This window comes from Sceloporus undulatus, chromosome 6, assembly GCF_019175285.1.
Source record: "Sceloporus undulatus isolate JIND9_A2432 ecotype Alabama chromosome 6, SceUnd_v1.1, whole genome shotgun sequence".
NCBI lineage: Eukaryota > Metazoa > Chordata > Lepidosauria > Squamata > Phrynosomatidae > Sceloporus > Sceloporus undulatus.
This window is the reverse complement of record NC_056527.1, coordinates 77229736-77251991: the sequence shown is the minus strand read 5'-3', so window position 1 is coordinate 77251991 and position 22256 is coordinate 77229736. Positions and strand designations below refer to the sequence as shown.

General features: G+C 39.7%; 1 protein-coding gene across 1 annotated transcript in view; it reads left to right on the top strand.

Annotated features, from left to right (window-relative positions):
• Positions 1–22256, top strand: part of EPHA5 (EPH receptor A5) — a 276495-nt gene that overhangs the window by 135667 nt on the left and 118572 nt on the right. The window contains 1 exon segment of the mRNA XM_042474841.1: positions 18043–18198. Coding sequence (XP_042330775.1) covers positions 18043–18198 — 156 coding nt within the window.

The window sequence follows — 22256 nt, the reverse complement described above, 5'->3', positions numbered from 1 at the left end:
AAGAAAGAGAAAGAGAGAGAAAAAGAGAGAGAGAGAGCATGCCACATGCTCCTTGTAACTTGTCCTAGTCAACAGCTGAGACACAACATTCTTGACCAGTTTAAATTTCTAGACATTTTTAATGGTACCTCCACAGTAGCCCACACAGGCTATAACTTAGTCATAATAGCCAGAATGGACATCTCTAAGAATGTCTATCGCTGGCTCACTCAGAATGAGACATGCATCTACCGAGGCAACTGGACAAAGGAGTGTGTCCCTGCTAATTTTATTGTACTTCTGAGTCGTTTTTGATACCATCAGCCATTGTATTCTTCTGGATTGCTTTGTTGAAGTGGGACTTGGACTACCTTTTTATTTTTTATTTTTACAAAGACTCTGTTCTTCCATGGAGGAGCAAACCCAAAGGATAGTGGTGGTGGTGGGGGCTCAACACTCTAACCATTGGTCTATGTTGTCTTTCAGTGTTCTATTTTGCCTTGTGCTGTTCAACATATACATGAAACCACTAGGAGAGACTATCCAGATATTTGGAGTTTGGTGTCATGTGGATGTGAATGTCACTCAGCTCTATCTCTCATTTTCATCTAACTCCAAGAATGCTGTCTCGGTGCTAAAGCGGGATCTGTTGTCAGTAAAAGATTGGATCAAGGCAAATAAATTGAATCTTAATCCAGATAAGACATTAATGATCCTGATCAGTAAGAAGGCAGATCAAGGAATAGTGATTCAACCTATGGTGGACTGCATCACATTCCACTTGAAATCTCAGGTTCATAGGTTGGGCATATTATTGGACACATTCCTGAATCTGAACTCCTAATGATGCATTTGCACATATAAGACTAGTGCACTAAATGTATTTGTTCCTTGAGACATCAGATCTACCACATGCCTTGATTTTATATTGTTTAGATCACTGTAATGCATTCTACATTGGGCTGACTTTGAAAACTTATAGAAACTTCAGCAGATCCAAAATGCTGTAGCGAGACTGCTGACTAGGGCTGGTTATAGGGAGCATATAACTCTTTTGTTGATGCAGCTCCACTTCTGGGCACAGTTCAAAGTGCAGTTTATGGTCTATAAAGCCTTACAGGGCTTAGGTCCAGACCACCTGAAAGCCTGTATCCCCCATTTGAGCCTGTCTGAATGTTAAATTTGAAGGAGGGCTTTCTCTCCAACCTGCCACCCTCTCAGGCTCATCTGGTGAAAACACATAGAGAGCCTTCTCAGTGGCGACTCAGACTATGGGGCTCCCTCCCAAAAGAGGCTCCATTCACCCTTCCCAGCTCTCTTTTCACCAGCAGGAAAAGACCCTCTTATTTAAACAGGCCTTAACTCATTGGAGTAGAGGGTTATACAATAGGTGTGTGGTTTTAATGTCACATGTTTTATGTTTTTCATTTGTTTGTTTTTTAAATTAATGTCTCAAAAGTAGCATTTTAATGGGATTAAAACTTTAATTCTTTATATTTGATCTAAGAAGATACAAGATTCAAGATTCATGGACCCTCAATGTGATAAGGTTTTAATGATAATTTCTCTAGGTTTAAAAGTTAGTATTTGTTAATGTTTGATGTTTAATGTTTATTTCTAAAAAAAACCTTTAATTCTCTAAATAAAATTTGTACTACATATTACTTCAGCTGTTTTAAGCTGTTTGCACTACCTATTATTTTAGCTGCTTTGAGTCTCAGTTGAGATGAAGGTGGGGGATAAGTCAAACAAGCAGACAAAGAAACAAACAAAGACCAGTTAGAAATTATCCACTACTAATAAAATAAAAATAAAACTTTTATTGATACCCCGCTTTTTATTAGAACAATCAAAGCGGCTTACAGCAGTTAAAATAGTATATCCATATATACAATGTGATTTCGAGAGGATTTTCTTTAAGAAAGATTTCAACATTACCTCTGTTGTGGTGGTGGTGGTGGTGGTTGTGTGCCTTCAAGTCATTTCCAACTTATGGCGACTCTAAGGCAACCCTATCATGTGGCTTTCTTCGCAAGATTTGTTCAGAGCGCATTTGCCATTGCCTTCCTCTGAGGCTGAAAGTGGCTTGCCCTGGATCACCCAGTGGGTTTCTGTGGCTGAGTGGGGATTTGAACCATGGTCTCCAGAGTCTTAGTCCAACACTCAAAACCACTACTGTGGTTCTCATTAGCTCTTTTAGGTATCCCCTTTCCTCTTTTTGTAGAGGAATTTCACTTTTAGAATCAAAGAAGCTTTGATTACTACTCGTACCTATTCAGCCAGTCCTCCCACCTCAGCCCTCTTGTTGCCAATGACAAGAGTAAAACATGCAGTGGTAGGTAACGTTTCTCCATGGAAATGGTTTTTATCCCTGGGCTGTACAGATTAAAAAGGGATCAGTTACAACCGGACAAGCAAAGGCCAAAGGTAATCCTCTGACTTGTATCAACTGTTGCACCTAGTCAAAGTAGTTCTGAGCAATTTCATCTAAAAGCGTGATGCAAATTGATCTCAACACATTGCTGGATGGTATAATCTTTATTCTCTTGGATCAGAATGTAATAAGATTTGGGCCTTTGAAAGCCCATTCCTATTCAGATGTTAGATACACTCTTGTGTTTTAACAGAAATACAAGTTTTTTTTAGAAAAGATTTGAAAAACAAAAGAAAACAATGAACAAAATAAAAGTGTGGCCTTTGAATCTTGAAATGGCCCCTTGAGTACTTTCTTCATTTATAAGGATTGACTGCTTTGAACTATAACTTTTGATTTCTTTTTGTGGTCTTTCATGTACATGTTCATCAAGAGTCAGTGACGCTACTCACCATAATTGCAACATTTGACGTTGTCCCTATATTGAGATTCCTAAATGTAGTTGTTCCTTTGCTAAACTTACATTATTAACACTAAGAAAACAAATAACAAGCTTGAAGTATCATGGCTAAAAAAGAGTAATACTGGTATTGTCCAAGCTAAATGGAGTTGGGAAATAAAGTATTTACAGGAGTACCTTAACACCAATTTAGAAAAGGTTGATTGGATAAAGCAGTTTTCATCCAAGCAAGCCTAAAAAAAGCCTAATCCTTATTTCATCGAATCATCAACTGTGTACTCATACAAACATAATAAATATACACTCCCATCAGCTTTTCTTTGAGTGAGTTCTTTGCTTTTTTGTTAGGATTTGTGAGTGATGTAAGATGTTTATAATAATGCCTCCTAATAATTATTTTGCCTTGGTAACTAAAGGCAAGTTACAAGATGAACCTGCTGTTTACTTTTCAAGGCAAAACTAAAACTCAGTTTAGAGTTGGGAGGTGGATGTTTTCTCTCGTTTGCTAAGAGACTGATTATAGTTAGCATAAGCAACATCTGGGAGCTTATAGTGGCAAGCCATTCACATAAATTACACAAGCAGTTTGACATTCTCTGTAGTCACAGAGGTAGCAGCAGCAGGAAAAGAAAGTAGCTGGTTTCACTGAATGTCTAGTCAAGGGATGGGTGAATAAGGGAATCATGGCACTCTGGAGGGACTGTCTTGGATGCTTGCCAGTCCTGTAGCATAGGCAACCACTCCTAGAGCACCTTGACTCTTGAGGGTCCCCTGGAAGTTAAACATTCAAGAAGTAAGTGGCTTTGAGCTCGTCATTTCCTTATTTTATTACTGCTGCTACCAAGTGTTTCTTTTCTTTCCCCCCCACCACTGTTGGGGGCTCTTACATCTTGCCATTGCATTGTCATTATCTTCTCCTCTGCCTTTATCATAACATAACATGACAGGAGGAGAGGATCTCAGTCAAATAATTTTTCTCCTTGCATCACTGGAGCAACACTGATTTTGGTGAGTCATAAATCCATCATGTGGCTTCAATTTGAATTAAACAATAGTATTGCACCAATTACCCATTAATTGGCAGCATGGGAACATCAGGACTGGAAGGCTGGACAGAGGAATCCAACAAGATCGTGACCTATATCTCCCTAATCTTTGTTGATCGCATAGCCTCCCCACAAATTATACCTCCATCCACTGGGGTTTGGTTCCAGGACCCTGTGGATGTCAAAATCTGTGGAAATTCAAGACTCATTATATACAATCGGCTGTTGTTGTTGCTGTTGTTGTCGATATTACTACAGTGGATCCTTGGTATTCTCTTAGGTTTGGTTTCAAGACCCCCCCCCCATGGATACCAAATCCTATGGATGCTTAGGTCCCATTATATACAATGGTGACCATGGGCTCTTGGTATCTGCTGGGGTTTAGTTCCAGGATATCCTGTTATGTGCCATAGGATCCTGCCCATCATTAGTTTTCCAGAGTTGAAAAGCCTCAGATGTCTGGCTGATCATATCTTGTAGCATGCTTCACAACCATACTTGCAGCAGACAAGGAAGGGGGGGTTATTAGTTAAGTGTTTTCAGCCAGTATTTGTAGGCATGGATTGAGTCCAGATGATAGGACTCAGCTGACACCCACAGAGTCCATCTGACACTGGCTGGTTCCTGAAGTGAATAAAATCCCGTTTATTTCCAGTCACAGACCAGCATTTGGTACATGGAGGAGAAAGTCAGTCAGGGGAATCTATATCCAGGATTCCACTAGCCAGATGGAAGGAGGACTTCTTAGTGCAGGGGAGTGAGGGCTACACCAGAAGACTTGGGGGAATATTTATGGGCTACATTAAACTCATAGATCAATATTTCCTCTCCTCTACTATAGGTGTCCATTACCAAGAACATATATTCCAGCTCACAAACATCTTCTGCTATGAGAGGAGTTCCATAGGTACTACTGAGTGCACATTACTGGGAAGTGTCAGATCAAATTCCATCTTAGATATTATTCACTACATGGTATTAGGAAACCACAATTACAAAAAGAAAGAAAGAAAGAAAAGTCAACTTATCCACAGGGCAGTGTAAATACTGTACCTTATATTTTATCAAAAAAGGAACTATTTCCTTGTCTCAGTAGAGTGGCAAAAAGCAAGAGTTTAGTCTACCCTAGGAAAACCTCTAAAAGGCATCAATCCTCTCCACTCTCCCTGCTATGGTGTCATTTCAGGTCTTTTTGAATGCCTGGTAAGAAAATAGTGGTGACAACAGCTCTTTAGGATTTCCTTTCAAAGAGTGAATGAAAACATAGAGGGATCAGTGCTTCTTTTAGGTTCTTCCAAGATGGACTAAGCCCTCACCTTTCACCATTACTCAAATACTCAGATACTCTATTTTTATATAAGAGTTAATACTGTACCTTCTTGCCTTTATATATTTTTTGACATGTGCCTATTTCTTGGTTACAGACCCCATGTCACAGAGCCACCATTTATCATAGTTCCCTCCTCATCCATCCATCCTTTAGTGAGCGCACAATCAGTTATGTTTGCTGGAATTTTTCAGTTCGTTGCCATCATTGTGCTTTGCTTCCTTTACATCCTTTGTTACATGTCCCTAAACTTTACCTCAACTTATTCATGGGTCCAGCTGGAGCGTGGCTTTGGTGCGACTTCTGGACTCTTAGGACGCATGCATCATTGAAACACCATACCTCCACTGTGACTTGAAGCAGCTTTATTTTGGCTGTCTGTAACAGGCCTAAAGAACATTCAACTCAGCTATGATTTAAAACAAAAGGGACATGTAAAAGAAATGGGAGAAGGGGGGGGGGGGAATCACCAAAGAGGAATTTAAACAAATAGCAAACACATGTAGGAGGAAAGTCAGAAAAGCTAAAGCATAGAGTGAGCTCAGGTTTGCTAGAGAGGTTAAAAGCAGTAGAAAGGAGTTTTCCTGTTGTTGTTATGTCTGCAACAAAAGGAAGAACAAGAAAATAGTAGGGCCACTGTATGGAGAAAATGGCAAAATGTTAACAGCGGCCAGAGAAAAGACAGAACTATCTGACCCCTCAGTGTTCTCCCACTTTGCCTCAGTGTTCTCCCAAGAGGGAAACAGTGCTAAACTTGGTAATCATAGTTTGCATGAAATATGCTTTGGCATTATTTTAGAAAGCCAGTGTAAAAAGTTTGCCATGATGTTTAAATGGATAACCTCTGTTTTCATGGGGCTGCCAAATCACAGAGGCTGTGGAAGAATGAAACCACTCCATTGATTCTGTATTTTTTCCCCAGGTGTGTCCTTTTCCCTGCTATTCCCAGCCCCTAGCCATACCTCAATGTCCTCTGCAGCAGTTGCTTTTCTGGTCCTCACCATAGGAGTGATGGAAGACAAGGATCCCAAAGGACACTGTATTCACACTCTTTGGCCCTGTACAGATGGGCCTGATAGCATGTCTTGGCGACATACTAGGGTTACCTCGGGGCATTGCTTATATATGCCCCGCAACCCTAGTACATCGCCAGGACATCCAAATGGTGGCGCCCTGTCTACATGGACACCACAATTTTGATGTAATGGTCATGTCGCGTCCAAATGGCGCAGCACGGCCATTATGTCCTGGTGCTGCTGCAGGGTGCCTGTGGCACCCTTTCAGCAGCACCAGAAGAAGCTCCGAAATGGAGGTCCTTTCACAGTGCGTATCGCTGCCACAGTCTTTACATGGCTGTGCCAGCAATACAAAAGAGAAAGGGGCCAAGTGGCCCCTTTCTCTCTTTCCCCACCGCTGTCAGGGTGTCCTTGGGGCATGAAGCCCCAAGGACACCCCTTTCCAGACCACGAGGAAGCAGCGTTTTGCCACTTCCCCAAGGCCTGGAAAAGCAGCGGATCGGGGCCTCTGGGGAAAGGGGCGGGTGCAGGCCACCCCTAAGGGGCGGTCTGTATCCCGCCTTTGTTAACTATCACTCCCTGACTGACACAGAGTTCCACAAAACACTTTTTCTTTCCCAGAACTGATGGAGAAAGATCCATGCCATCTTCTTTTGCACATATTGAATTGCTGTAGCCGCAATTCAGCAATTTGTACAGTAACTATAAACAACAATTTCCTACTTTCAGAGGCAGCACTATCCAAGATATATTTACCAATGCTGTAGTAGGGTGTTGGTTTTTTTTTAAAAGTTTAGTTATTTTTCTTGTTATAAATGAACATGACCTGGGAATCTTACTATACTTGAAGGTAATAAGCCACCTCCAGGAGTGATTCATTTTAAGGAATGAGACAATATTTTATTTATTTATTTAGCACTGTAGATTTGCACAGCGCTGTACATACAAACAATAAATAGAATTTTGCTACTCCAGCAAATACCCAAGAGAAGATACTTAAGATCATTTGCTCTTTGCAAGCTGAAGATTAATCTCAAGGAGGAAAATAAAAATAGCTTGCCATATATAATGCAAGAGTTAAGAGAAAATGGACTTTTATAAGAACCAGGTAACATTTATAGTGTACAGGAGAGATGTGACATCAGCATGACATACCACCTTGTACTGATAGTAGTGGAATGTAGCAGCTGGAGACCAAATAACCAAAGGAATGATCTTAAACTCACCCTACCTGCTATTTATAAGAACCAGTGTAGTACATTGGTTTAAGCATTGGACTGTGACTCTGGAGAACTGGGTTTGAATCCTTGCTCAGCCATGCAAGGTCACTGGGTAACCTTGGGTAAGTCACACTCTCTCAGCCTCAGAGGGAGGCAAAGGCAAATACCCCCTGAACAGACCTTGCCAAGAAACCTCCATGATTGGGTCACAATAAGTCAGAAATGACTTCACAATGAGTTCCATATCCGCTATTTTTCTCCTTCCATGCTTGAGTTTCTATGTCCAGTAATAAAAAAGTAGCCTTGAATTCCAGAACATATCCCTATCTTGTACTTATGCATCTTCTACATTAGTCCCAACTGGTAGAGGGACAGAATCCTAACGCTGGCGGAGAGACAAGAAATGTAGAAAATATTACTAAATATGTAGGGAATGTAGGAAATATTACTAAAATATGAAGGAAGTATCCCCCCCCCCCCCCCGTTCCCTTTACTAATATATGGAGATTGGTAGGCCAGAAACATCTATGGGCCTCTTTACAGTTTTGGAAAAAAACTATATGCTGTAGACTAGTGATTGTTTCCTTATTGATCCTTAATTCAATAGATGGCATCTTCACCACCATCTATTATTGTTGTTGAGGTGGTGTGCCTTCAAGTCATTTCTAACTTGTGGCAGTCCTAAAGCAAAACCTATTAGAGGATTTTCGGGGCAATATTTGTTTGGAAAGGGCTTGCCTTTGCCTTCCTCTGAGAGTGAGAGTGTATGATTTGCCCAAAGTCATTCAGTGGGTTTCCATGGCTGAGCGGGTTAGTTTGTTTTCACTGACACATTTGGTGAAATGGAGTAGTTTTCATATTTCAGAGTTTCTCCCATTTCCTTGCCTTTCTAGCCATTATTCTGTCTTTGGATTCAGCTGCTAGCTCTTGGAGCCCAGAAAAGGCTGTTGTGTTTTGTGAACCTGAGATGTGTCTTGTTTGTTAGCTGTTTATTATTTTCAAAGGAAGAGCATGTAACAAATAACACCCACTTGCAATATATCAAATAAAAAGTAACTAGCTTGCTATCAGTGATTCCAGTTGGATGAGACTGTTGCTGTAATGCAGCTATAAACTTAACCTCTGCTCCCTGTTCTACATTGAAAACATTATCTTTTTACAGAAATCAAATATGATTTGTTGCCTGTCATATTAACTCAAAAACATCCTTTTCCAACATTGAATATTGCCTAGTGACTTCTCTCTCTCTCTCTCTGACAATCTAAAGTGTTGCATGCTTCATTCCTTGGTAGCTTCATATCTACTTCCTTAAATACTTTTATTTTAGTAATTTCAAACATATTGGATGCAGCTTACAAGTTAATGAAGTGTTTTGATTTTTATGAGAACTATGATTACCCTTCAGCTGTGTTCCAAAAGTGTAATACTTTGGGCAGAATTAAAATTAGAAACACATTTTACGCCTATATGAGCAGTTGCATGTATGCATTTCACTGAGCAGCTTCCAGAAGGATGGCAGCTGGTGACTTTCATCTCACTGGGACACTGAATCCATTTTGGGGTTTAGTCTGAACTTTAAAGAGCCAATCCAAGATGCCGAAACTATTTGGGGGGATAGGGTTGAGCACTTTGAATTACTCCTTTAATGCTTGGACTTAGCCTCTGAGAAGATTCATCACCCAACTTCACTGGAAGTATCCAGCTTCCTTGTTGGTGGTGTTCTCCTAGTATGAATGAGGTAAGAGCTATCAATAAAGCATATCAGCATTCATCCCTTCATCCAGGCAGAGCCATGCTTATTGGATATGATAAGCATGCAGGGTTTTTCTACCTCCTTCTACTGATAACACCAACACAAACAGCTGTCTTTTTTAAACTGTGTTTTGAAAAACAAAAGAGCTAGTGGTGCAATGGGGTGGCATGGGAAATTAAACAAGCATCGGCATTGTGAGGCATGTTCTGAAACATCTTGATGCGTTCTGGTTATAAGGTGTATAACTTATATTGAAACACCAGTGCATTGTACACGTTTGATATGCGTAGTTTGGAAATAGTGCCTGTTCATTGCTGCTTGAACCAGCATGGTGTAGATGTCTGAGCGTTGGATTAAGACTCTGGGAGGCCAGGTTTCGAATCTGCAGTCAGCCATGGAAAACCATTATAGCCTTGGGTAAGTCACCTCTCTCAATGCTAAAGAAAGGCAATGGCAAACCTCCTCTGAAAAAATCTTGCAAAGGAAATGGGGTCACCATAAGTCAGAGTTAACCTGAAGACATATAAGAGCAGCAATTATTGGTTAGTTTACATTACTGTCAGCCTTTTTATTGCTTAATTGCCTATGCTGTCTAGTTTTGCAAGAATGCTGTATAAACTTGGTTAACTGCCCGCTCTGTGTGTGTGTGTGTGTGTGTGTGTGTGTGTCTATCAGGGCTTGCCAGAAGAATGTTGTTAAATACAAAGTTCTCTTCAGTCTATTATAAATATATCCCTTGAACTCTAAAGGGGGCATTTTCCCCCATGGGGCAACTATAACAGGGGTGGCCAGCATCATGGTATTGCTAGGCAAGGCTGCCCTTCTATCGAGATGCTTCAGGGGCCACATTCTTTACAACATGATGTGGGTACACTTGCTGCTGAAATTTGGTGGTTTTGTGGTGCTAAATGGTGCTAGAGCACTCTCCCACAACAGAGAGAACTGCAAGAGCACAGAATCGTTCCTCATGCTATCACTAAAGATAGAATGAGGTCATGAAGGTAGAAACCAGCATGATCTGGGCAGGAGGAACATTGCATCTGATTCTCCAAATAAATATATATTTCAAGTCTACGTACTTTCTTCTTCACAGATTGTAAGAAATGGGAGGTAAGGTCCATTCTTCTGTTAACATGGTGAGAGAGATCAACAGACATTCCTCTATCTACATATGCATGCATGTGTGCTGATCAGCGATCTCAGTTAGCATGCATTAGAAGGGAATTTTCTGTTTATGTGGCTTTAGGTCACCTGTTGACTTATGGCAATCCCATTAATTTTACATAGTTTTCTTAGGCAAGGAATACTCAGAGGGAGATGGGTTTGCCAGTTTTGTCCTCTGAAATGTAGCCTGTAGTATGCTTTATTCACTGGTGGTCTCCCTTCTAAGTAATAACCAGGGCTGATCCTGCTTAGCTTCCAAGATTATAAAGGATTCATTACCTTTAAGGTATTACTCAAGTAATGGGAGGTGGAATTATTGGCACACACACTGGAAAATCAACAATAGCTTTTAACCCCACCCCATCATAGAAATACAGTGAATATCTCTGAGTACTTCCAGCTGCATTTCTTGTTTATTTGCTTTCCTTAAATGCCAGCGCAAGACATAGGAGTGTCTGTTCATAGACAGAGAGAAAGATAGATTGGTTTAATGCACACTTTGAAAACATAGCCATTCTTTCCCTAAGATAGTAATCTAAAGCAACATGGATAGTAACTTGATTAAGGCAGAAGATTTGAGTGCCATTATGTTTGGGGAAAACTCTAGTTGGAGATACTCCACAATAGCATCTTGCCTGCATGCAGCACTTTTTGATGTAGTTCTTGGGTCTGCAAAAGATGCTGCTTTTGCAATTATTTTATTTTAAGATTTTTTTTCTCACCTTTGTGACTGTTAGACATATAATTAGGAATTTAGCAGGTGTCTATAACAGTTTCAAACTTTTATTTTCATTTTTTTAGTTATTTGCTTCTAAATTAGGCAGAAATTGCTGCTTCTGAACTATTCCTCCTCTTTTTCTTAAGGGGATGCTGTTAAAATGAGTCATGGTGTCACACTCTACATAAGTACCTTTTTATAATGCTGTTGAGTAAGAAATAGCAGATTTTTAAACAATGAAATAAAGTAAGATTTTATGAGAAATTAAACCCTTGAGATACAAGCCAGTTTGGAGAAAGTTTTTTCTAGTACAGAAAGAGACTTTTAAGATTCAGTGGGCATACAACTGGCAATTGTAACACACCAAATCCAAAGGTATAGTTTAAATGTATGTTGTCACAGCTATTAATTCTGACTAGACTTTTCAAGCAAATATTGAGAAGTTAAATAGCGGTCTATCTGTGGAAATTGTTCTAGGGGTCCTTGTAAAGAAGCACAAGTCAATATCTTTCTATGTAATCACATGATGGTGTGAATATTTTTTTAATTCTCCCCTTTTTTTCTTTTAAATGTTGTTGTGTGCCTTCAAATTATTTTCAACTTATGACAACACTAAAGTGAACCTAAAATAGGGTTCTGGGGCTGAGAGAGTGTGACTCACCCAAGGTCACACAATGGATTTCCATGGCTGTGCAGGGAATCGAACCCTGTGTCCAGAGACATAGTCCAACACTCAAACCACTACACCACTCTGGCTTGCTTTTTAAAAATACCAGTTAAATATAAGATTCAGTGGGCATACAACTGGCAATTGTAACATACCAAATCCCAAGGTATAGTTTAAATTTATGTTGTCACAGCTATTAATTCTGACTAGACTGTGAAAATTCTTTAGGGCCAAATCCAATTTCTGTTCCGCTGAAGTGAATAGGGCTTGTTAGTCAACAGTAAATACTGTTGATTACAATAGATTGATTTTGCATAAATTGCATTGGAGACTGCCAAGGTTTTAGCCCTCAATCTGATTCCTTAGAGGAATATGCAGCACAGTTGTATCCATATCTATCATATATATTCAACTATAAGTCGACCTCATGTATAAGTCATTATGGATTTTGCTATGATTCGTGCATCAGTCGAGGGTAAAATTTAGAGGCATATAGCAAAGGATCTAAAGGATGAAGCACAGCAAAACAATGTCCTAGTACTTACAAAATTCCAGCGGACATAACTCTTTGTGCTTACTCTTAACACTGGGTGGGTGAGAGAATAGACGGGGTTGGTGCCTCACATATTATACTCCTGCTTTTCACCTTCTTTTAAATAAGAGTTAAGATACCGTACTTACATTGACTCATGGGTAAGTCAACTCAGTTTTTTGGGTCAATCTTTGACCTAAATTTCAAGACTTATACATGAATATATACAGTAGTCAGAAGTATGTCCCACTGAGTTCAGTTGAATTTACTGATATGGGTGTGCCGCCTTATGGCATAATTCTCTAGGGAAAAAAAGCAAAGAAAGAAAGAGAGCAAAAACTGGTGAGCACTCAATCCAAAAGAGGAAAAGAAGTCACATCTTGTGCATGTGTGTGTTTGTATTCGGCTACAAGTTATCTTAGGATGCTGAAAAGATGGTCTTTCATTATCTAGAAAGCCCATTGTGTTCTAGCCTGTGGATATTGTTAAGTTCTTCTTCAAGGAAGTGTATAAAGACTACAAGAGGACAACTGATAGTTACATGATAGTACATGATAGTTACAAAAGATTAGTTTATATGTTTATTGCCTGTAGCCTGTATGTGCATGAGAATTCAAGTTTCCTGTTCACCTAAGTCGACCTCATGAATAATATATGGTTTTCATAATCAGCAAATGCTCAGATGTGATATACCATTACCTTTCTCTAAAATATGGCCTACAGCTGCTGATATTCCTTGGCAGTTTCCAATCCAAGTACTCACCAGGACTAACCCTTCTTAGCTTCCATGATGAGATGAGATCTACATACCCACTTAAATGAAAGCTACAGAATTTTTTTAACCAGGAACTCCAAAACCATTTATTGTGAATAATGTGAATAAAGGCTATAGGTTGTGTTTTTTTTTAAATCTACATCTCTCTCTCCATTACACACACACAACATCAAAGGCAATATGAATGTATGTGGACTAATGTAAAAGGGACTGTGTGAAAACACTGAAATAATTTATTGTCTAAGACTCTAAGAAGGCAGTAACAGCATGAGTTGGGTCATCTTCTGCCAAGCTGCATATGGTTTACAATAGAGGTTCCACAGATGGATTAGTCAGAGTAGGAAAGGTTCCATAAAGGTTGAATGTTTAAACTCTACGCTAGCTAAGGAAGCTTCACCCACCTCTATTTCCTTGTACTGTATATTCTGAGGTGTTAGGAGGCATTTTAACTTTGTCACTTTTAGATTTAGATTAAATGTTTGGAGGTATAATTGAGTGTGTATATTTTTGCATGTGTGTATAGTCATGCCTTTTGCAAACTAATTAGGTGACATGCATATCAAATTGTCATCAGCAAATTGTACTGCTTTCTGTCTGAATCTATCAAAGAAATTGTGTGTCTGCCAGTTTACACAGACTAGAAACACATCAAACTTTTTGTGCAGTAATGATTTTCTGTCCGTCTTGATGAGACATAATTGGATGAATTCAAGACCTCTTTGAAAGCTAATTACATCCTGTACCTTGTAGACATAGGCTGCCCTTGTAATATGAGTTTCTGTCTTTGCTTTTATCTCTCTTCCCTTCCACAGTCTGTGTGCAAATGGTTTTGGTTATAGCTTGGAAATACAAAGAAATGATAGGGACACACTCGTGCCTGTCATTCCTCTCCCGCTAGATTCCATAGATATTGAAATGTTAACATAAAACATCTCTATAGATAGGGCCATATTTAGAGATAGCCTTGGAGTAAATAAAAGTCCTGCATTTCATGCCAGGAACCATAAAGCAGGAGGCCTGTATCTGGATAATTTATGAACAGTCCTGCAGTACAAATTCAATTCTGAATGCACTCTCAGGCTATCTATAGTGGTGATTTATATTAAGTTTTAAGGGCTAGATCTCTGAAAGTATCAGAATCCATTGTCAAGGGAGCATAGCCTCCTACAAAGATGGGTCTTCCACATTTTCCCTTAGAAAATTGCCCTCCTTTAAAAAAAATGTTATTCCTGTTTTGGTTTTTTTTTTTTTATTCTGCATGCAATAATGACCAAAGATGAAAAAAGAGGGCCGTGATCCCCCACCTTTTCCAGTCCCCCCAGACCACCACCACCACCACCACTACTACTACTACTCTTATTTTGCGGTTGGCTTGGGTGGCAACAGTGGCTTTCCATCTTTAAACTTTCAGTTATTTTCTAAGGCTTTCAGTACTGGCCATCATATTCCCACTGGCTGTTTGGCTGGCTAACTGTGGTGCCATTTTGGTGATGGAAGAGCCTGGGCAACTGGATGTCCTCTTTCTCCTTTGAACAGCCAGACTTGCAGCTGAATGAGCAGCAACAGGAAGGACCTGCATGCCAACAGGGCTTGTCTTTGGACTAGTATAGGTGGAAGTTCCTCTTGGACGAGGTCTGGCATACAGAAGGTTCCTCTTCCACAATTAGCCATGCTAACCCTCTGTTCAGCTGAAGCTATGAGTTAGGTGAGGGTTGCTGAGTCCTTTGTATACAAATCAGAATGCCAAGTATAACAGTATACAGTATGTGGGGAGAAGAAGACAGAACACTATTTTTGTCATCTGGGGAGAGAGGGGAAAATGCATGGAGAGGGGGTCAGTTGGTTAGGACTGGATAGGTCAAGAGTTGGGGGAAATTAAAATGAGAGGGTCTTGAGGCAGATCTTGGATGGTAGGGTAGGATCTGCGTGATCAATGAATTTGATCTGTAGTGTCTAGCAATATTGGAGCATGATCCAGGGAAATTTGGATGTGGAAATGGTGGGATTAATTTGAATATGGAAATATATTTGGAATGAATTTAAAAATAATTTAGAGGGAGTTGGGGATAAGTTGTCTTACCTTTTGTGAGGTGAGTGCTCGATGTAAACCAAGGATTGCAAAGTGCGCCCACCAGGGACATAGCCAGGGGGGGGGGTTCTTGGGGTCCCGACCCCCCTTCCATTAGAAAAATGAATGGTGTTGTGCTGCTGCACCGCCACACCCAAGCCCCATTATAATGGTGGCACTTAGTCTGGACCCCCCCTTCCTAAATCCTAGCTACGTCCCTGACCCACAGGCAGCATGCAGCATGCAGGCTCTTTCTGTGGCCCCTAGGCCCCTCTAGGGGTATTTTTTTTCAAACCCCCCCCCCCAAAAAAAAAACCTTTTTGCTCCAAAGTGCCCACAAATGATGTCTAGGTTGTTTGGAGAAAATTTCCACTATAATTGAACCAGCCTTAGACTGTCCCATACACAATTATTTTGCAAATTAAAACAAAATACATTTGCCTTAAAATTCCTTCTGGGAATACAGGATGGCGCCAAAACCTACCCTCATGTTCCCTATACTGTTCCTGGGGGCATTTTGGGCAAAAGTAATATTTTCTTGTGGGACCAGATGTGTTGTGTTGTGTCTCTTGAAGGGCTAATGCAGCCCCCTCATATTCCACAGTTTCCCACCTCTGATGTAAAATGAGAAAAGTGGGCTCAAAGAGCTAGTCTTGCCGTGTACGGTTAGAGGCCTACCTCCAAAGTCTGTGCTTTAGTGTTAAATTTAACATACATGCCTTGCTTCCTTTTTTATGTACTCCTTATTCTATCTTCCTTTAACTACCCTACCATCTTCCCCATCAGATCAAAAGGCATCAGGCACCATTGGCAGTGTCCTTAGGTTCATAACCTAAAGGTCATACAGATCAAATTTGTTCAACAGTTCTCTCGATCCATTCATATGTCCCCAGTCAGCATTTCAGCAGGAGTGTTGATAAGATAACCATCTTTGTTTTCCTTCATATTCCATAAAGGAACCAGAAGTGCTTCCCGGTGCTTTCTAAGGTGTTTCATTTTAATAGGTACATGAACTCTGGAGCAATTATGTATCCAAATCCTTCTGTGGAACTATACCGTTTCAAATTTTTCATCTCACAAATCACTTCCACACTTGCCTGCAAATGTCAGGTTAGGAATGTGCCCACCAACATGTGCAAGGCAAGATACCAATTGCAACAGGGCAATGGTTGCTATGATGAGGCGGTCTTGGAATGAATGTTAGAATTCTCTCTCATGTAAAAGACACTCACTTATTCTTGCCCTCAGGCCTGCTTTTATTTCTTTCCTCAATGGTATTGGTTTCTGTGAGTCTTTGCCTTTCTCTAAAAGGCAAAACATTCCTGTGCATGGTTGATAAGTGAATGAGTTCCACTGAATTCAGTGCAGCTTGATCTCAGGTAAATTGATGGAAGTTTACAGCCCAAAGTTCCTAAAACTGTTGCTACAAAACAGCCAATTTTATTAGACATTATCCAGCACACCCAAAAATATGATTCTGTTCTTCTTGGGAATGACTGGTGCTATATTGGCATGGTTAAAGGTGGATGTCTAGAAATATAAGACCAGAATTAATTACACATGACAAACACATCTAGATATCTATATTGGTTTCTATAATCAAGTGTTCAATACTACTAGCCAGCTAATGCAAAAATAACGACCCATAGGGTTTTAAATGTAGAACAGCCAAGATAGCACATTAATATCAAATGTTTTCTTTTTCCACTTGCTGAAAAGAAGTAAATCTTCCAGCCACTATTGTGTAAGGGACAAGCTCTGGAATAATAGGCCCCCAGTCACAGCCAACAAACCCTGTTGTATAGACACATTAAATCCTAAATGCACGTATTTTACAAGGGACATGTCTGGCTTGAAGCATTCTTTACGAAATCTCGCAGATATGTGGTAATTCAAAATTCTTTTCAGGTTCTCTGGGGATGGGAAAACAAAGAAGGGGGAAGGGATCTTTTAAGAATTCTTTACAGCTATTGCTCTGCAAATATCCCTTCTCTCCAAGACACTGCTGCTGTTTCTATTTTCTTGTCTTGTCCTTTGTTTTCGTTTTTTGACAAAGCATTTATTTTTTGGAGCAAAGAATCTTAACAGAAACTGAAATGGATACAGTATTTCACTATTTTCTTCTGTGCAAGGAAATTGAAATGCAGTGTGTTAATGTTTTGAACGGTTTTACAGTAGGCAAGTGAAAATGATATAGCCATAATATTTATCGGAAAAATATAATGATAAATTACGATGGAATGCTAATGATACAGAATGAATAAACATACTATTTACACTGATACTTAAAAAGTTGTAAACCAAGTATGTATGTACATTGGTGTGAAATTATGCAGACTGAGTACTAATTCAGTTATACAAATATATATTTTGATGTATATTGGCTAGCTGTTCTACGTGGCATCACTTGTGCTTTTATTTTCATGCTGGAGCTGGCCTACTGCCCCTTTTAAATTGCTTCTCACAGTATATGGGCATTTTTAAAAAACAAAACCTACTCACCTTTTGACCTCTAAAAAGCTCATCTCCTATGTTGAGCCTTAGCTGCATGGAGGCCTCTCCATATGGTAAGAGCTATTAATGTGAAGCTACTCTCCATATAGTTATGATGGTTTTTATCATAACACAGCCCCTCTCTTTTTAATTGCTTGCCATAAGTAACACAAGTGTCCTTCACATATCATCATCATCGTCGTCATCAATAATAATTTATTTTATTTATGTGCTGCCTTTCTCCTAAACAGGACCCAAGGTGTCTAACAAAAGTTATTAGATGGAAAGCTTATTCACCCAGGCTGCCACACAGAGCTATTTTTGTATAGTTTGTGTCTCTTTCTACAATTTCCTCATCTGGCTTTAATGACAGAATCATTTGCGTTTGCAAAGAAGATTCTGATATGCTGATGAGGAAAGAAATGCTTAAATGTTGATTTTTCATTGCAGCATGCCAGCTGGGATACTTTAAGGATTTGCCCCAGAATCAGATGTGCACCAAATGCCCTCCACACAGTTACACGCCTGAAGAAGCATCAACCTTCTGCGTTTGTGAAGAACACTATTTCCGAAAAGAATCTGATCCACCTACTATGGCCTGTACAAGTGAGTTTATTTGTGTTTAATGTATTGAAGTGTTTTTCTGAAGTATTATTTATTCATTTAAGTATAGTGAGCCCATAAGTAGGCTTCACTTCTGTGGCTTTAGCATATGCTGAAGCCATGGGAAAATCTAATGAATGGCGTGCGCGCCCTTAGCATGTGTCCTGGACTGCACCGCATGCATGCACCCCATTATTTTCAATGGGGAGTGAGCATACACGATTTTTCCCTTATGCAGGGGGGGGGAGGTTAGGGTTAGGAAAGGATCCCCCGCGTAAGGAAAAGGAGCACTGTATTTCTGAATTGTCTCCCAATCTGTAAAGGCTCCCGATACAATGAAGAAATAAAAAACAAAACAATTAATAAAACATTTTAGATAAAACATTTTAAAACACATTAAAATACTCTTTTATACTCCTAAAAGCAGTTTAAAATGATCCTAGAATCTAGTTTTGAACCAATTAAAACACAATTTCAAACACTGAATGCCACATGGAAGAGCACTGTTTTGGCTGCCCACTAGAAGCTTCAAAGAGATAGAGCTAGCCTAATTTCCTTGGGTTGGGAGTTTCACAGTTGAGGTGCTCCTACACAGAAAGGCCTGTTATGTGCACTCATCAGCCCAACTTTACAAGGGGATGGGACATGTAACAGGATCTCAAATTTCTGGCATGCCCCTATGGGAGGAAACAGTCTTTCAGATATCTTGCCCCAAATCATTTAGGGTATTTTAGGTAAATACCAGCACCTTTAATTGAGCTCGGTAGCAAATTGGAATCAGTACAGTCCCTGCAGGACCAGTGCTACACAGTCTTAAAAATACATACCTGACAACAGTCTGGCTGCTACATTTTGCATTAGCTGCAGCTTCTGAACACTTTTTGAGGGCAGCCCCATGGAGAGCGTGAACTATTGTCCTGTGCATGTGATATTTGCTGAGCTCCAAATTAAATATGATGGGAACAGTCATGCTTATGTACTTGCCTGCTTTGTTCATATACTGTCTCAACAAAAGCAAAGTTTGTGCATGAATAACCAGTTTATTTTATTTTGCTGCATTCCTGAGCAACCTGAGTCTTTTTCTTGTAGTCCAGTTTGCTTCATCATTTTACAGCTGAGATTGGGTGGGGGGGGGGGATAGGAAACAAGGCAGAGGAAGGAGGGACAGGATCAGCTCTCTTCGCTCTCTTAAAAATGTCCATGTTAAAATTAGTTCCACCACCTTTACTTTATATATCAACAAGGCAATTACATGAGTAACAAATGTGACTGACTACGATTCCACTTATTCAGTGGATCTGCTATATTTGGGATTTAGGCCTATGTTGGCCCAAATAATACTTCTCTGAAGAGAAGGCAGGGAATGTTATTCCCACTAAAGTATGTATGTTGGGACAAAATGGATAAAGCTTAGATCTTTGCCCCTCAGCTGCCTTTCGTCAAATCTGTCTAGAAGTTCAAGTCGCCTGTCTTGCTTTTGCAACTGCCATTTTAGTATGTTAATACAAAACATCTCATCACTTCATATTTTTTTCTCTATTTGTTCTTTTCATGTTCTATATTTTTCTCTAGTTCTACTTACAGCCCATCTTAATTATCACACTGTAAAAGTTGGATGATATAGATGTGGCTTCAGTGAAACTCATGTGGTATGGACCAGTTGGGATCTGGTCTAAGTTTATGCATGAAGGTATATTGATAGCCAAATGAAGCTTGACATTGGTTCTTACTCTAAGTTTTCCTGAGGAATTGGAAATACTAGGGTTATGGTCAAGTCCCAAATGAGGGAGCATTTGGAGCAACAATGTGCAATCTCTTTTGGCCTTTATAACCATAACTGGTGGTGGATGGGGATGCATACATACATACACAGTATTTTCCTATACACCAAGAGTAGGCCAAGTGTGGAAGAGCAGAGGGCTGCATTATGCAGATTACTTGTGGACTGAAGTAATACAATGCCTTATACTATTGCAAGACATTATAGTTGCTAAGAGAAAAAGAAGATGGGGGAAAGATCCTCTGTCCTAAGTCTGACAGCTATAAAAAATGTAAATATCTTATATGCTTTTGCTCCAGAAATAAGGCAAGAAACATGAACATTCCTATGGATTTGGAAAATTTGGTCTACTGTTTGTACATTTTTTAAGGTTTTATGAGGAACCCCTGTATTCCTCTGAATCCTTTGAAGGGTCCCTTGATGAATAGTTCGTTAAGGTCAGATCATCTGTACTGGAACAGTGGAAACTATGTACCAGGGAAATGGTAGCCATAAATATACGTCATATTCCAATCAGAAACAGGAACCCAGAGTGTCAAGATGAGAAAAATCATGGAGCACCCAGGAGAGCTCCAAAATGGCACCCTTTTCAACAAGGTCTGAGACTTCCATTCCTGGGTTCTACCTATTTCAACAGAGTAGAAAGTTTTAAAGGGATAGTCCTTTGTCCTGAAACCTAGCACACGCACGCACGCACGCACACACACACACACACACACACACACACCCCAACCATCCCTCTCAGATGGGCATTCTCAATTTACCAGGTCCAGGGATTGTTGAGCTCTTTTATGAAGGTGTGCTATCTCACGGGTGGCAGAAAGCATAAGGGCTTTCAGTTCCTTACTTGGACATGCAAACTCATTGGGTGACCTTCAGCGAGTTACACACTCTTAGCCCAAGAAAACCATGTGATAGGTTTGCTTTAGGATTGCCATAAGTTGAAAATGACTTGAAGGCACCCAACAGCAGCAGCAGCAGCAGTAGCAGCAGCCACTACTAAACAAATTGTTGTCCTGGGTTCATGTGCATTGATGTTGGAGTTCTTAGGGTTCCTGCCTTTCTAATGGTGCTTGGCCATGGTGTCTCCTCTTCTGTAAGCAGCATCTTAAAATGAATGAAGAACCTGAAAATTTAATATAAAAATAAAGTGGGTTTTTGGTATGTTTGGAAATAAGGTAGATGGAAATGCCTTAGGAAATTCTTCACTGAGTCTCACTGCTGCTGTTATACTTATAGTCAGTTCATTTGTGTACTGTTTCACTGCATATAGTGCACACAAAGTACAGTTGGCCCTCTGTATCCACAAATTCTGTATCCAGGGATTTCACCATCCATGGCTTGAAAACATTTTTTTTTAAATTCCAAGGAGCGAACCTTGATTTTGCCTTTAAAAAAGACACCATTTTACTGTGCCATGGTATATAATGGGACTTGAGCACCCACTGATTTTGGTATCCATGGGTGGTCTTGGAACCAAACCCCAGTAGATACCATTGTACTATCACTAAAAATAAACATTTTGTTTATTCACTGAAATAATTTATATGGCACACCTTCAACATAAATGTATGTTCTAACACATTGATAACATTTACATATAAAAGATTCCATATGAAAATGTAATAAAAGCACACAGTATATATAGACTCAACTTTTTCCAGGCAAAGCATTATCTGAAGATACCAGCCAGAGATGCTGGCAAAACATCAGGAAGAAAATCCTCTTGAACATTGTCTGACATTGTCTACACATTCCCATTTTTTTCTTTTTTTAAAAAAAGATGGAATTTAGAGCATGGCTGCCATCCTATAACCTGGAACCCTGTCTGACTGAAATCACTGAGTATATATAGGATTGTATTATGGGGCCAAAATAAATGTACAGACAGGCCAAAATAAAATGTACAGATAGGCCAAAATAAAGCTACTTCAAGTCACTTTTGAGGCATGTTGTTTAAATGATGCATGCGTCCTAAGAGCCCAGAAGCTGTGCCAAAGCCATGCTCCAGTCCTTAGGATGAGGCCTAGCATCTTCCACAGAACAAGACACAAATACTGTTGCAGATCTAATCCTAAAATCAGATTGAACAAAATCTTAGTACACATACACACACAAAGAGACGGGCAAATCCATCTGACCTTTAATGTAAAGCTGGAGTTGCACCCCTATAATTATCATTTACCACAAAATTATGACATCCAATGAAGCTGAATAAATTGCCAAAACAAAAAACAAAAATGTTCCTGAAAATTGACACAACTCTGAATCACTATTTACT